Source organism: Salvelinus fontinalis, chromosome 31, assembly GCF_029448725.1.
Source record: "Salvelinus fontinalis isolate EN_2023a chromosome 31, ASM2944872v1, whole genome shotgun sequence".
NCBI classification, from domain to species: domain Eukaryota; kingdom Metazoa; phylum Chordata; class Actinopteri; order Salmoniformes; family Salmonidae; genus Salvelinus; species Salvelinus fontinalis.
Window position 1 is genome coordinate 38,452,036 of NC_074695.1, and position 16,721 is coordinate 38,468,756.

Sequence of the window (16,721 nt, forward strand, 5' to 3'; positions counted from 1 at the left end):
TACTTTGCTGACGTTGCTTCCAGTCGCAGTTTGGAACTCTGTAGTGAGTGTTGCAACCGAGGACAGATGATTTTCTCGTTCCGTGAGCTTGTGTGACCTACCACTTCGCTGCTACTACCTCCGCCTTTGTGCAAGGAGGAGCACTGCCAGAGCCCTGCAAAATGACCTCCAGCAGGCCACAAATGTGCATGTGTCAGCATATGGTCTCACAAGGGGTCTGAGGATCTCATCTCGGTACCTATTGGCAGTCAGGCTACCTCTGGCGAGCACATGCGGCCTCACAAAGAAATGCCACCCCACACCATGACTGACCCACCGCCAAACCGGTCATGCTGGAGGATGTTGCAGGCAGCAGAACGTTCTCCACGGCGTCTCCAGACTCTGTCACGTCTGTCACATGTGCTCATGTGCTCAGTGTGAACCTGCTTTCATCTGTGAAGAGCACAGGGCGCCAGTGGCGAATTTGCCAATCTTGGTGTTCTCTGGCAAATGCCAAACGTCCTGCACGGTGTTGGGCTGTAAGCACAACCCCCACCTGTGGACGTCGGGCCCTCATACCACCCTCATGGAGTCTGTTTTTGACCGTTTGAGCAGACACATGCACATTTGTGGCCTGCTGGAGGTCATTTTGCAGGGCTCTGGCAGTGCTCCTCCTGCTCCTCCTTGCACAAAGGCAGAGGTAGCGGTCCTGCTGCTAGGTTGTTGCCCTCCTACGGCCTCCTCCACGTCTCCTGATGTACTGGCCTGTCTCCTGGTAGCGCCTCCATGCTCTGGATACTACGCTGACAGACACAGCAAACCTTTTTGCCACAGCTCGCATTGATGTGCCATCCTGGATGAACTGCACTACCTGAGCCACTTGTGTGGGTTGTAGACTCCGTCTCATGCTACCACTAGGGTGAAAGCACCGCCAGAATTCAAAAGTGACCAAAACATCAGCCAGGAAGCATAGGAACTGAGAAGTGGTCTGTGGTCACCACCTGCAGAACCATTCCTTTATTGGGGGTGTCTTACTAATTGCCTATAATTTCCACCTTTTGTCTATTCCATTTGCACAACAGCATGTGAAATGTATTGTCAATCAGTGTTGCTTCCTAAGTGGACAGTTTGATTTCACAGAAGTGTGATTGACTTGGAGTTACATTGTGCTGTTTAAGTGTTCCCTTTATTTTTTTGAGCACTGTATATATATATATATATAATTTGAAGGGGTGTCCACATACTTTTGTGTGTGTGTGTGTATATATATATAAACATATATATATATATATATATATATATATATATATATATATATATATATATATATATATATATATATATATATATATATATATATATATATATATATATATATATATATATATATATATATATATATATATATATATACAGTACCAGTCAAAAGTGTGGACACCTACTCATTCAAGGGATTTTCTTTATTTTTACTATTTTCTACATTGTAGAATAATAGTGAAGACACCAAAACTATTAAATAATATATAAGGAATAATTTAGTAAACAAAAAAGTGTTAAACAAATCAAAATATATGTTAGATTCTTCTAAGTAGCCACCCTTTGCCTTGATGACAGGTTTGCACACTCTTGGCATTCTCTCAACCAGCTTCACCTGGAATGCTTTTCCAACAGTCTTGGAGTTCCCACATATGCTGAGCACTTGTTGGCTGCTTTTCCTTCACTCTGTGATCCAACTCATCCCAAACCATCTCAATTGGGTTCAGGTCGGGTGATTGTGGAGGCCAGGTCATCTGATGCAGCACTCCATCACTCTCCTTCTTGGTCAAATAGCCCTTACATGCCTGGCGGTATGTTGTGGAATTGTCCTGTTGAAAAACAAATGATAGTCCCACTAAGCACAAACCAGATGATGTGATGGCGTATCGCTGGAGAATGCTGTGGTAGCCATGCTGGTTAAGTGTGCCTTGAATTCTAAATAAATCAGACAGTTTTACCAGCCAAGCACTCCCACACCCTCATACCACCTCCCCCATGCTTCACGGTGGGATCATCCGTTCACCTACTCTGCGTCTCACAAAGACATGGCTTGTTGGAACCAAAAATCGGAAATTTGGACTCATCAGGCCAAAGGACCGATTGCCACCGGTCTAATGTCCATTGTTCATGTTTCTTGGCCCAAGCAAGTCTTTTCTTATTATTGGTGGTTTCTTTGCAGCAATTCGACATTGAAGGCCTGATTCATGCAGTCTCCTGTTGAGATTGTGATAGAAAAATTGCGTATTTACCTAATTTGTTTGATATTAATAGTTAGCAATTAAAACTGAACAAGTAGGAAGACGTTTCTATTCTGTTTAATTCTGTGTTTCTGTTATGAAATGGTTTCCACTCTAGCTTCCTGCTGTTAGTCTGGGCATATGGTCAAGGAAATGGGTTTTGCTAGAGATATCTTGAGCTGACAATGACTTGGTGATTAAAAACCTAAAGTTGGAATTTCATAGACAATATGTGGTGTTTGTGACACGAGATGGAGATAGCATGAAGGAGTATATAACAATCTCTCATTGTCTCATCTTCCTGGCATCTGGGAAACTAAGCTGGGTTTGGGGTAAAACAACTCCCCGTGTAGATAACCAAGGTGGCTTATGGGAGTACTGTAACCAGCGCTGACCAAGCATTTTTAGGTCCTATATATCATCTGTTTATTCATTATTAGTTAAGCACTCGGCAACACACTTCGGAGTGTGGGGTCGACGGTTTCATTATTGCAATAATTAATCGATATTGAATTTTTTTTTTTTTTCCATTTTTTTTTTCACCTTTATTTAACCAGGTAGGCTAGTTGAGAACAAGTTCTCATTTACAACTGCGACCTGGCCAAGATAAAGCATAGCAGTGTGAACAGACAACACAGAGTTACACATGGAGTAAACAATAAACAAGTCAATAACATGGTAGGAAAAAGAGAATCTATATACAATGTGTGCAAAAGGCATGTGGTAGGCAATAAATCGAATAATTACAATTTAGCAGATTAACACTGGAGTGATAAATCATCAGATGATCATGTGCAAGAAGAGATACTGGTGTGCAAAAGAGCAGAAAAGTAAATAAATAAAAGCAGTATAGGGGTGAGGTAGGTAAATTGGGTGGGTAGTTTACAGATGGACTATGTACAGCTGCAGCGATCGGTTAGCTGCTCGGATAGCAGATTTTTAAAGTTGTTGAGGGAGATAAAAGTCTCCAACTTCAGAGATTTTTGCAATTTGTTCCAGTCGCAGGCAGCAGAGAACTGGAAGGAAAGGCGTCCAAATGAGGTTTTGGCTTTAGGGATGATCAGTGAGATACACCTGCTGGAGCGCGTGCTACGGGTGGGTGTAGCCATCGTGACCAGTGAACTGAGATAAGGCGGCACTTTACCTAGCATAGCCTTGTAGATGACCTGGAGCCAGTGGGTCTGACGACGAACATGTAGCGAGGGCCAGCCGACTAGGGCATACAGGTCGCAGTGGTGGGTCGTATAAGGTGCTTTAGTAACAAAACGGGTGGCACTGTGATAAACTGCATCCAGTTTGCTGAGTAGAGTATTGGAAGCTATTTTGTAGATGACATCGCCGAAGTCGAGGATCGGTAGGATTGTCAGTTTTACTAGGGTAAGTTTGGCGGCGTGAGTGAAGGAGGCTTTGTTCCGGAATAGAAAGCCGACTCTAGATTTGATTTTGGATTGGAGATGTTTGATATGAGTCTGGAAGGAGAGTTTGCAGTCTAGCCAGACACCTAGGTACTTATAGATGTCCACATATTCTAGGTCGGAACCGTCCAGGGTGGTGATGCTAGTCGGGCGTGCGGGTGCAGGCAGCGAACGGTTGAAAAGCATGCATTTGGTTTTACTAGCGTTTAAGAGCAGTTGGAGGCCACGGAAGGAGTGTTGTATGGCATTGAAGCTCGTTTGGAGGTTAGATAGCACAGTGTCCAGGGAAGGGCCGGAAGTATACAGAATGGTGTCGTCTGCTTAGAGGTGGATCAGGGAATCGCCCGCAGCAAGAGCAACATCATTGATGTATACAGAGAAAAGAGTCGGCCCGAGAATTGAACCCTGTGGTACCCCCATAGAGACTGCCAGAGGACCGGACAACATGCCCTCCGATTTGACACACTGAACTCTGTCTGCAAAGTAGTTGGTGAACCAGGCAAGGCAGTCATTAGAAAAACCGAGGCTATTGAGTCTGCCGATAAGAATATGGTGATTGACAGAGTCGAAAGCCTTGGCCAGGTCGATGAAGACGGCTGCACAGTAATGTCTTTTATCGATGGCGGTTATGATATCGTTTAGTACCTTGAGCGTGGCTGAGGTGCACCCATGACCGGCTCGGAAACCGGATTGCACAGCGGAGAAGGTACGGTGGGATTCGAGATGGTCAGTGATCTGTTTGTTGACTTGGCTTTCGAAGACCTTAGCTAGGCAGGGCAGGATGGATATAGGTCTGTAACAGTTTGGGTCCAGGGTGTCTCCCCCTTTGAAGAGGGGGATGACAGCGGCAGCTTTCCAATCCTTGGGGATCTCAGATGATACGAAGGAGAGGTTGAACAGGCTGGTAATAGGGGGTGCGACAATGGCGGCGGACAGTTTCAGAAATAGGGGGTCCAGATTGTCAAGCCCAGCTGATTTGTATGGGTCTAGGTTTTCCAGCTCTTTCAGAACATCTGCTATCTGGATATGGGTAAAGGAGAAGCTGGGGAGGCTTGGGCGAGTAGCAGCGGGGGGGGGCGGGGCTGTTGGCCAAGGTTGGAGTCGCCAGGTGGAAGGCATGGCCAGCCATTGAGAAATGTTTGTTGAAGTTTTCGATTATCACGGACTTATCAGTGGTGACCGTGTTATCTAGCCTCAGTGCAGTGGGCAGCTGGGAGGAGGTGCTCTTGTTTTCCATGGACTTTACAGTATCCCAGAACTTTTTGGAGTTAGAGCTACAGGATGCAAATTTCTGCTTGAAAAAGCTGGCCTTTGCTTTCCTGACTGACTGCGTGTATTGGTTCCTGACTTCCCTGAATAGTTGCATATCGCGGGGGCTCTTCGATGCTATTGCAGTTCGCCACAGGATGTTTTTGTGCTGGTCGAGGGCAGTCAGGTCTGGAGTGAACCAAGGGCTATATCTGTTCTTGGTTCTGCATTTTTTGAACGGAGCATGCTTGTCTAATATGGTGAGGAAGTAACTTTTAAAGAATGACCAGGCATCCTCAACTGACGGGATGAGGTCAATATCCTTCCAGGGTACCCGGGCCAGGTCGATTAGAAAGGCCTGCTCGCAGAAGTGTTTTAGGGAGCGTTTGACAGTGATGAGGGGTGGTCGTTTGACCGTGGACCCGTGGCGGATACAGGCAAGGAGGCAGTGATCGCTGAGATCTTGATTGAAGACAGCAGAGGTGTATTTGGAGGGCAAGTTGGTCAGGATGATTGTTTGAAGAAATGACAAAGTCTCTCTCACTTTAATGGAATATTCCACGACAAGATGTGTCTGTTACTTGAACTCTGTGAAGCATTTATTTGGGCTGCAATCTAAAGTGCAGTTAACTCTAATGAACTTATCCTCAGCAGCAGATGTAACTCTGGGTCTTCCTCATTAGAGCCAGTTTCATCATAATGCTTGATGGTTTTTGCAACTGCACTTGAAGAAACTTTCAAAGTTCTTGAAATTTTCCGTATTGACTGACCTTCATGTCTAAAGTAATGATGCACTGTTGTTTCTCTTTGCTTATTTGAGCTGTTCTTGCCATAATATGGACTTTGTCTTTTACCAAATAGGGCTATCTTCTGTATACCACCCCTACCTTGTCACAATGCAAGTGATTGGCTCAAACGCATTTAGAAGGAAAGAAATTCCACAAATGAACTTTTAACAAGGCACACCTGTTAATTGAAATGCATTTCAGGTGACTAGCTCATGAAGCTGATTGAGAGAATGCCAACAGTGTTCAAAGCTGTCATCAGGGCAATTGGTGGCTACTTTGAAGAATCTCAAATCTAAAATATGTTTTGCTTTGTTGAACACTTTCTTGGTTACTACATGATTCCATATGTGTTATTTCATAGTTTTGATGTATTCACTATTATTCTAGAAAGTAGTAACAATAAAGAAAAACCCTGGAATGAGTAGGTGTGTCCAAACGTTTGACTGGTACTGTATATATTGAATGACCAAGCTGATCCTCATGAGTTGTGTTTGTTCTCCTCTGCGGCATGCACGTTAAAGTGCTGATTGAAATGCAGGATGAAGACTTTGGACTGAAGAGTTCTCCAGGTTAGATACAGCCCTGGCCTTAGTATTACTAGCTAACTAATATTTATGATGAGAACATTCTACATCAGTGTCTTAATCAAATGATAAGTTGTAACTAACATCTTAACACTTAGATTGCATCGCTTTTTTCACGTTATACCTATGCATTGTATGATACTATAGACCTATCATTGAAACAATGTCATAGTAAAGATTTCAGTGGCTTAACATTTGCCGTCTTACGATTTTCCTTCATGTACTGTACCCATACATGAGAATTTACTGAGGATTCCATACGTGGGTTCACATGTGTTGTTTTGGCATTGTTTTATAAAATGCCTTTCATTTTGTTTATACCATTATTGTATATCTCTCCTCTCCTTTTCTTTGCAGCAATTGAGGGGTTAATAAGTAAGAACTAATTATATTTTATTGGTTGGCTGTAGGGAAGAAGCAAAAGCGCAACGTATTTGTTTATATTCACTTTTACAAATGACAGTACGCCTTGAAACCATGCATGTCCAAATTTGCTGAACTTTGCTAACTTAAATCCTCTGTCCATAGGAATTCTTGCTATGCTATAGTTGTTATGACTGCTTATGACAACTCATAAGTCAATTATCATCGAGTTAAGTTGCCTGTATGACAGAGGGTTCAAGTTAAGTGTTACCAACAAGTATAACCTAGAGATAACTTGTAAATAATTCTAAAAGTAGTGCGTTCAGCTTGTTCCTGATTTAACATGCATGAAGAAACCTTAATTTCATCTCCTAATTTTTTCCTGGACCCTTTTAGCAATGTACTTTACCCAAATATAGACCAGCATGTACTGTAATCAGTATGCACTACAGTACAGACCAACACCAAAAGGACTTAAATAGCCGGATTGTTAGCCTAGTTGGCTTGAAATCTCTATTGCGATGACTAGAGAGCCTGTTTTGCTAGCAGTGTAAGGTAATGCATGGCTGTGGAGTCATTGGTGGTGGACGGAGGGGACCTCATCAGAAAGCATTCTTGACTTTAACGTCCTCTGTTCGGTAGTAGATCCCTCAATTCCTGCATTCAGTCTTTTTGTTGTTGTTTCACAAATCAATACCGTTGAATTCCACCAATGCTATGGTATGCCAACAGTGCTAACATTCCACACTGGCTTGGAAGCTCTGAACTGCACTGTTGATGCTAACGGCTATGTACCAACTTTGCTTGGCTTAATCTGGACACAATAACGGTGTTACAGTATGTATGGGAGCCAGTGGTTGAAGCTTTGACATTGTGGTTGATGTGGTGTCCTTGTCTTTGCTCCATAGAGGCTTGCCTCCCCGGGGAGGACGTTGGGGATGATAAGAACTGCCACTGTGAATTCCTTCAAGATTTATCTCCTGGGTTGAAGGTCACAATTAGGGCAATAATGTAAGAGGGGATTTATATTCACTTTATACCCGAAGAACCCAGTATCTTGTGCAGAAACTAGCACTTTAGAAATGAGTTCCTCTGATTTTTAAAGGCAGTTGGCCTGTTTGAGTTTATGAACATGCACACAGTATAATTCGATTATAATACATTTGATAGAAAATCTGATTCTATTCTTCTGAATGATTATCTTACTAAAGTGTGTCAACAGCTGCTTTTGTTTTGAAAAATACATATTTCTGTTTTATTTTTCCTAAATGTCTGCTTCAGCATCATGAGGTTTCTGGTGTCAAAGAGGAGGTTTAAGGAGAGCCTACGGCCATACGACGTGATGGACGTGATAGAGCAGTACTCCGCAGGCCACTTGGACATGCTGAGTCGGATTAAGCAACTACAGTCCAGGCAAGACCCCCCATTCTTCCATTCACCGATCGTCACACACCCTTTCCCAGCATAGCTCACATTTAATGTACCTCAAGACAGACTTGTGTTCGAATAGTAATTATGTTGTTCTTAATAATAGCTTAGCTGTGTTTGTTTGAGAATGTCTGGCATAATAGGATCAATGTGCAAACCCACCCATCTGGCACTGAAGGTTGGCTCAATAAACGCTCAAAGTATTAGAAAGTAAACAAATACTATTTAGGGGGGTAGAAGAAAATATTATTATACTATTTGAACCTCAAACATCCACGGACCCACCAGGTTTTCTGCAGTAGACACACATTGACAGCTGCCACTCTTCACCAGGGCAATTCAATTACCAGCCCTGGAGTGCCAAAGTTCTGCCAGGAGTATTTCTAGCCTGGTAGATAAATGATACATAATTGTCATTGATTGGCCTGAGACATTACGTACCTCGTGTCCCAGGTCTGACTTAGTCCTTGATTAGAAGGAAAAATGGAAGGCTGAGCTACCAAAAGTAACCGCCCCGTTCCGCCCCCCCCCCACCCATTAGGTTCTTTACCTCTACTTTACGCACAAATGTGTGTGCTCACCCTCCCCATCACTTTAGATTTTTCACTTTACTCACTGTCAATGATAAATGATAAATTCTTCAAGTTTTACCAGTGAAATGTCCATGCAGCTTCTGCATGCCAACCATTTGATCTCAATCAATTTCATGGGAATATGCATTTTGGTATTTTTCTTGAATGATATAGGCCTAGGCTCCAGTGTTTTTGTATTATGTACAGTGAAATAATTTAACAAACTGTAGCCTACCTGTGTTTAATCAAAGCACATACTGTATATTGCCTATGTAACAGTTTAACTTTATGTTCGTCCCCTCGCGCGAACCAGGGACCCTCTGCACACATCAACAACAGTCACCCACGAAGCATCGTTACCCATCGCTCCACAAAAGGTTCCCTTTGCAGAGCAAGGGGAACCACCACTTCAAGGTTTCAGAGCAAGTGACGTCACCGACTGAAAGGCCGCTAGCGCCCACCACCGCTACCTAGTTAGCCATTTCACATCGGTTACATTCACCCCCCTTTCAACCTCCTCCTTTTCTGCAGCAACCAGTGATCCGGGTCACGGCACCAATGTAACAGTTTAACTTTAGTCCGTCCCCTCGCCCGACCCGGGTGCGAACCAGGGACCCTCTGCACACATCAACAACAGTCACCCACGAAGCGTCGTTACCCATCGCTCCACAAAGGCCGCGGCTCTTGCAGAGCAAGGGGAACCACTACTTCAAGGTTTCAGAGCAAGTGACGTCACCGACTGAAAGGCTGCTAGCGCGCACCACCGCTACTTAGTTAGCCATTTCACATCGGTTACACCTAGTGGGGCATGCTGCGCAGAAATTTTGAAAAATAATCATCCTAAAATCTCATAAGAAATGAGGTGATTTTTTTCATCTTACATTATGCTATTATATTCAGTTCTGTTATGTCGAATATTAATGAATAATTATGTGATCATGCAGACATTGATTCTTCTTTGATCTAACTTAATTGAACAAGCACCATTCTCAATTCAGCATTGAAATTCGGCAGTGTATCCTCTATCGAAAAAGAGGCTTCCAGAAAATTTTGCAACACATCATCTCTGAAAAGGGAAACCAGAAATGTTTTGCCCTTCTTGGACCGTAATTGAATAGCTCTGCCTAATTGTCCAGGCTTATTCAGTCTGGTGGAGTATTGCAGATTAGAAATGTAGAGCATAGATTTGACACCGTCTTGTCACTGTATACTTTGTTGTGTCACTGGACACATGCATGTTGTGATAATCACTAAACTAACATCCGCCCTTATGTGCTACGCCTTCCTCTGGCACGTATCCCGATGACGGACACATTTACGTGATGTGACATAGCTTGAAACAACTTAATTCACTTGAACAGTATTTAACAAGTCAAGGGAAATGTCGATTTCATATATTTTTCACCCTCAAATAAGTACCACATTTCTTTTGATTAGATGATACATGTCCAACACATATGTAAATCTATTCCAACAATGAAACTGTAGGCCCTGTGTACATTTCTGTTAAAACAACAACCAATATTTCCTAGCTAATGTGGTTCTTTATTTCTCTCGACAACCCAGTCACACACCGGTGAGGAAGTAACCAATGTTAGATCTATGTTTTGACATAAATAACCATGGTAGCTACAAAGTTTTTGAGAAGCTAATATATTTAGACTTATTTGTCCATGTATTTCATATGGTCAGATTCCCATGTGTTAGTTCATTTTGCGTTGCGCTCACATCTTCTCTATGTGCCTTGCCAGGGTAGATATGATTGTGTGGCCTCCTGGCCCAACTACTCCTCGCCGTAAGAAGTCTACAGAAGGTCCTAGGTTATGTCACTAGACTGCTATTTTCCTATACGTAAATTACTGTAGAACGTAAGGAAATTCTTATGTCATGCTGCATAATGCGCATTAGCCACAAGAATGATAAAATGCCTGTCCTAATTTGTAACGATGACAGATAATGACAACTGACTCACACAATTCTGGCACTAAATTGTGTCATAATTGTGTAGTAGGTTATCATGTCCTGTTATAACAGGTATTAGGTCACTCTGCTATATACTGTAGAACTGTTATACGACTTTACGTCAATTGGGACTCTAGTAAAGTGCTATCAAATGTATTTATTTTGATGAATAAGAGCTCTTTTGTAACTCCGGCTACATGACGGCTCATTGTATCACTCCAACAAAACCCCGATAGACCGAACCATGTCTTTAGACAGTCGACTTCTGAGTGGATTTACAGTCTAGTAAGACTAAAATAACAGAAGTAGTAGATTGAGCAATCCCTCACGCGCTTCTTTCATAAAGTTTGTGGATATTGTTGTGGGGGAAATGTTGCTCATAGTTTATAGTGATAGTGGTAACACTTTACTTAAAGCATCCAGGCAAAATGCATTACGATGCCATTACAATGTATTGTACGACTTGTCATGAGTAAGTATGACCCTACCCTATCTCTTTTACTGTATTCATCTCATCTGAAGCTAAGGCCAAGAGCGCACACGCACAGGCAATGGGCTGAGTCATGTAGCCTTACACAACAAGGCTGCTTTTGTATCGGCGAAAGAGGGAGAGCTCCCATGTTAGGAAGCTGTGGAAATGAAGCATGAAACAACATAGTGAAGCATGCCACATGATGCATTGTCTCCTCGTTTTCATAGTTGTCGTTTTTTCCCCATCAAGAATTGTTGAGGCCTGGAACTCACCATTTTCAGCGTCAAAGAACATTATCATTCTTCAGCACCAATTCCATATGCACTCTACAGAGACCAATCTCTAACTTCACCTACATGATTTTAGTTTTGTCTTACCTTTCTAATTTTATACACCTGCTTCACTAATCCAGAGGGGGAAACGTAATTTAAATTGTGAACTTAATCTACTCTATAATGTTTCCTTTCGCTAAAAACACAACTCTTTGACTCTCTGGATCAAAGCAATAGCTTTATCCTCGATATCGCTTTCTCTAAATGCCAGAGTGGACCAGATTGTTGGTAAAGGTCCTCCAGATAAAGGTGCCAAAGGTGGCGGTGACGGGGAGAAAGAGGAGGAGGACCCCAGCATGATGGGACGTATGATGAAAGTGGAGAAACGGGTAAGCCATGTGTTCTTCTGACCTTATCTCAGCCTCTCTGTCCTAAACAGTCCCCGCTCTTGGTAGAAATGCCCTTAGAGACGAAACACACCGTGTCGACGAACAGTTAGAAGCAGGGGGGTGGTCGTTCTGACTCCTGTCGCCTCTGACCAGAACATCGGCCATCATTTTCTGTTAATTTTCCTGACAATACAACATGTTGAATCGCCACAGTTTGTCGACAACCAGCAGGTGATTCTAACCTGCTGCTTTTAGCCATTCATCTCTGTGGTGTGTAATCTGATCTAGGATCTAGGATCAGATTACCCTCCCCTCCCCAAAGCAGGTGATTCTAACCCATTGCTTTTAGCCGTTCATCTTTGTGGTTTGTAATCAGATTACCCTCGCCAAATCCTAAAATCCTAAAAACGTTTGGGTGTGAAAGGCCCAACTGACCTAAGATCAGTGTCTATGGGCATTGCCGTGCTACACCACAGTATGCAGAGATTATATGGGACTCTCTCTCTTCCTGCAGGTGGGCTCCATGGACAGAAAGCTGGATTTCCTGGTTAACGTGTACGTACAGCGCATGGGCATCGCGCGCTCTGAGACAGAGGCCTATTTCAACTCCAAGGAAGCCTACCCGGCACCCCCTTACATTAGCCCCAAGGATAGCAAGGAGGAGAAGCAGGAGAAGGAAAATAACGTGAAAGAGGAGGAGGAGAAGAAGGAGAAGAGCTGCTCCGCTGCCGAGGTCCTCCGCTCCGTGGAGAGGAAGAAGTGCTCCCCGGAGCCCAGGTCTTTGGGCACGCCCTCCGGCAGCCGCAGCCGCCCCTGCACCTCCTGGGAGCACCAGCTGCAGCACCCTCTCAGCCAGCCCGCCTGGAACAGCAGTGTGGCCAACACCCCCTCACCTGTAGGGGGGGGCAGCGGAGAGCACTCCCCCTCTCTGTTCCGCCTGCCACCCCCTCCCCCGCCCATCCACGAGCGCTCATCTTCTGGGGCAGGAGGGAGCAGTATCCGGGAGGGCACCTCCCAGGGCAGGAAGCGCAACAGGAGGCAGAGGCGTCAGCCAGACGTGGCCCCGCTGCCCACCGCGGAGAGTGACACGTCCTTGTCCATCCCATCAGTGGACCACGAGGAGCTGGAGCGCTCCTTCAGTGGGTTCAGCATCTCCCAGGCCAAGGAGGACTTCTTTGGGGCATCGTTCTTCAATGGGGTGGCGGCAGAAACAGGGGCATCTCTCTGCGCCAGGGTTAGACCCTTCATTGCTGAGGGTGAATCAGACACAGACTCTGACCTTTACACCCCTGGCGGCCCCTCGCCCCTCTCCTTCAGCGGTGAGGGTGCAGGGGGGTATGGAGACAGAATCTGGCCTCCTCTCAAGTAGGCTAGAATCAGAATAACTGGCCCCTAGTATGAGCTGGGATGGATTGAGATATGAGGGGAGGATCAAGAAGATTGCATATGTTAACGCTTGTCACTGAAACTTTCACAAACAAAAAATGGCCCAATTGATTCTGTCTTGTGTGATTGTATGTGTATGACCATTGAGGTATTCAGAGTTGTTTTAGATAGGGTGTCCAATCACCCAAATGCTTCAGTTGATGCTTTTCATGTGAACTGAAGCCGATTTAAGTTAAAAGAATAATATCTACTGCGCTTTCTGAACACTCTCAGTGATTTCTCTGGACCAAAAAATGTGGGGCGATATTGGAAGACATGTCAATACAGTAGCCCATCAGTAGGCTATACCTACAGTACAAGTCACCTACTGTATGTTTAGGTTATGCTGAGCCTTCGAAAATGATCACTGCCTTGTTGGTTTTATTCCAGTATGACACGATTTTATTAGAATTGAATTGTTGCTAATATTTTTCATTCTGAATATGGCGCTCAGTTAAATCGGTGGCATTAGTATATGATTGAATCATGCATTTTTTGCGGCAAATTCAGTATAATCTAAAAGCCAAACTATAATGTGCTGATGGGTTGTGTGCTGTGGTTTATGCACTGTAGTCCTTGGTAGAAAACATTATCGCAAACAAATAGAGAATAGATGCAGCTGCACAACCCTCCTTAAGCGTATGGTCTTCTTATACACTGCGCTGACTCCTGGAAACGCATGCCTTAAATGAGTTCCGCAAAGTAATACACAACGTACAGTTCTACACTCTTATTTAACCGCACGATGACAGAGCGACATGACATGATTTTTAAGAGGAGTTGTTGTAGAACTGAGACACAAGCTAGTAGGTAGGCTTTCTACTTTTGAGTTTTCAGTAATAATATCTTACTGGTGTCTGTTAAATATGTCAAGTCAATTTCTTAATGAAAAAAAACTGCACGAAAATATTAATAATAAATGAACTGCATGGCATGTACAGAATAGTTGCTTTAGGTAGGAAATGTATGACTGTGGCAAGTAGGAACCAAACTAAATGACATTCCTCAACCATTTCCTCAACCATTCCACAGATGATCGACAGAAAGATCGGCAGAACAGGAAAAAAAAAACAAGCAACATTGCATGACTGACTTCAACTTAAATATATACACTACCGTTCAAAAGTTTGAGGTCACTTAGAAATGTCCTTGTTTTTGAAAGAAAAGCACATTTTTTGTCCATTTTTAAAATAACATCAAATTGATCAGAAATACAGTGTAGACATTGTTAATGTTGTAAATGACTATTGTAGCTGGAAACGGCGTCTTTTTATTTTTATGGAATATCTACATAGGCGTACAGAGGCCCATTATCAGCAACCATCACACCTGTGTTCCAATGGCAAGTTGTGTTAGCTAATCCACTTCTTTAGACTAGTTGAGTATCTGGAGCATCAGCATTTGTGGGTTCAATTACAGACTCAAAATGGCCAGAAACAAATAACTTTCTTCTGAAACTCGTGAGTGTCTAGGTTGAGAAACAGACACCTCACAAGTCCTCAACTGGCAGCTACATTAAATAGTACCCGCAAAACACCAGTCTCAACGGCAGAGTTGCAAAGAAAAAGCCTTATCTCAGACTGGCCAATAAAAATTAACTATTAAGATTGGCAAAAGAACACACACTGGGACAGAGGAACTCTGCCTAGAAGGCCAGCATCCCGGAGTCGCCTCTTCACTGTTGACATTGAGACTGGTGTTTTGTGGGTACTATTTAATGAAGCTGCCAGCTGAGGACTTGTGAGGCATCTTTTTCTCAAACTAGACACTCTAATGTACTTGTCCACTTGCTCAGTTGTGCACCGGGGCCTCCCACTCCTCTTTCTATTCTGGTTAGAGACAGTTTGTGCTGTTCTGTGAAGGGAGTAGTACACATCGTTGTATGAGATCTTCAGTTTCTTGGCAATTTCACGCATGGAATAGCCTTAATTTCTCAGAACATGAATAGACTGATGAATTTCAGAAGAAAGTTAATTGTTTTTGGCTGTTTTGAGCCTGTAATTGAACCCACAAATGCTGATGCTCCAGATACCGAACTAGGCTAAAGAAGGCCAGTTTTATTCCTTCTTTAATGAGGACAACAATTTTCAGCAAAAGGGTTTTCTAATGATCAATTAGCCTTTTAAAATTATAAACTTGGATTAGCTAACACAACGTGCCATTGGAACACAGGAGTGATGGTTGCTGATAATGGGCCTCTGTACACCTATGTAGATATTCATAAAAAATCAGCCGTTTCCAGCTACAATAGTCATTTACAAAATCAACAATGTCTACACTGTATTTCTGATCTATTTTATTTTATTTTAATGGACAAAAAAGTAGCTTTTTCTTCAAAAACAAGATTTCTAAGTGACCCCAAACATTTGAACGGTAGTGTATGTAATGGGGCTAAGAATATGGAACATTTCTGTAAATGCAGTCTTGCTTGCAAATGTTTGTCTCTTTTCAGGCAGATTATCAGATTCATTCAAAGAATATGCACACTTTAGTAGTTGCTAGTTATAATTTCTTGGCACTGAATGAGACCGAAGAAAAACATACATTTGAATGTAACCCCAATGCACTTTAACTCACACGTTTTCAATGTTGTTCTTCAGTTTCATGTTCATAATTCAAATGAAGAAAAGAGAGCAGAACTAGAAATGCAATTTAAAAAGAATAAGGTAAAAATAAGCAGTCAAGCATTGTCAATATGTTTAGTAGCATCAGAGGTCCATCATCAAAGCCTTAATTACTTTCCCCAACTGAGACATAAATGTTACTGTCAGAACCACCCTTTTGCCTTTTCTGTCTATGCCATTACATGAAGCCAAAATACTGCAGTCTCAGAACCACTATACTAGGCACTGTTCACAACTAAAGATAAAAGAACAATGTTACTTGTCCAAATATATGCTTGCCGGAATGTTACAACCCAAAGAAATTACCACAGCTTTTACATCTGTAATATCTGTAGTTATGTACCTGCGTTGACAAAAATAAACTTTGTACATCACTGGGATTGTGTTGAGGATTCTAATTTCAGTTTAAGGATGAGGGTGACCAATGACCATAGGTCGGAATCCAAACTGAATATTGCTCTGTTTCATTAGTTTCACTTCATAATGAAACAATAATTTTCGTTTTCGATTCCTGGCTTCAACAAGCAATAGAACCAGAATGATGTAATGATGACCAAATATCACTAGAGGGCGGTCAAGCCCTCTAGTTGAGAAGCAGACCTCGATTCCATTTGTATTTTGCCCTTCTCTCCCCCCTCAGTTCACGTTAAAATGTACACTCCATGTGAAGAACATGAGAATATTATCTGATTGACAGTCATTTGAAGCGGGTGAAGGGGAAGCTGGTTAGTATGCTCCATCTGCACCACAATAATACATTTTTCTCCAAAGTGTGCACTTGTTCATTCCTTCCCACGTGTGAAAGCATTGGATTGGTGTCCAACATGGGCCAGTAGAGGGAGTTTCCACTATCTTTCTTATAGGCCCCGCAGACTCATTCTTTTTCCCAAGTAAAAACAGCCTTTTAGTGACCAGAACATCACCTAT

The 16,721-nt window shown here is 42.9% G+C and overlaps 1 protein-coding gene across 5 annotated transcripts in view; it reads left to right on the forward strand.

Annotated features, from left to right (window-relative positions):
- The window catches only part of LOC129830193 (potassium voltage-gated channel subfamily KQT member 2-like), a 45,407-nt gene extending 29,233 nt beyond the window's left edge, over positions 1 to 16,174 (forward strand). For 2 of the 5 annotated variants that reach the window (XM_055892551.1, XM_055892555.1), the window contains exons 12-17: positions 6,225 to 6,272; positions 6,645 to 6,662; positions 7,559 to 7,661; positions 7,932 to 8,063; positions 11,628 to 11,745; positions 12,260 to 16,174. In XM_055892551.1, coding sequence (XP_055748526.1) covers positions 6,225 to 6,272; positions 6,645 to 6,662; positions 7,559 to 7,661; positions 7,932 to 8,063; positions 11,628 to 11,745; positions 12,260 to 13,114 — 1,274 coding nt within the window. In that variant the 3' untranslated portion in view covers positions 13,115 to 16,174. The remainder of the gene's footprint in view (positions 1 to 6,224; positions 6,273 to 6,644; positions 6,663 to 7,558; positions 7,662 to 7,931; positions 8,064 to 11,627; positions 11,746 to 12,259) is intronic. The other 3 variants (XM_055892552.1, XM_055892553.1, XM_055892554.1) reach the window with 3 other exon arrangements.
- Positions 16,175 to 16,721: the final 547 nt, after the last annotated feature.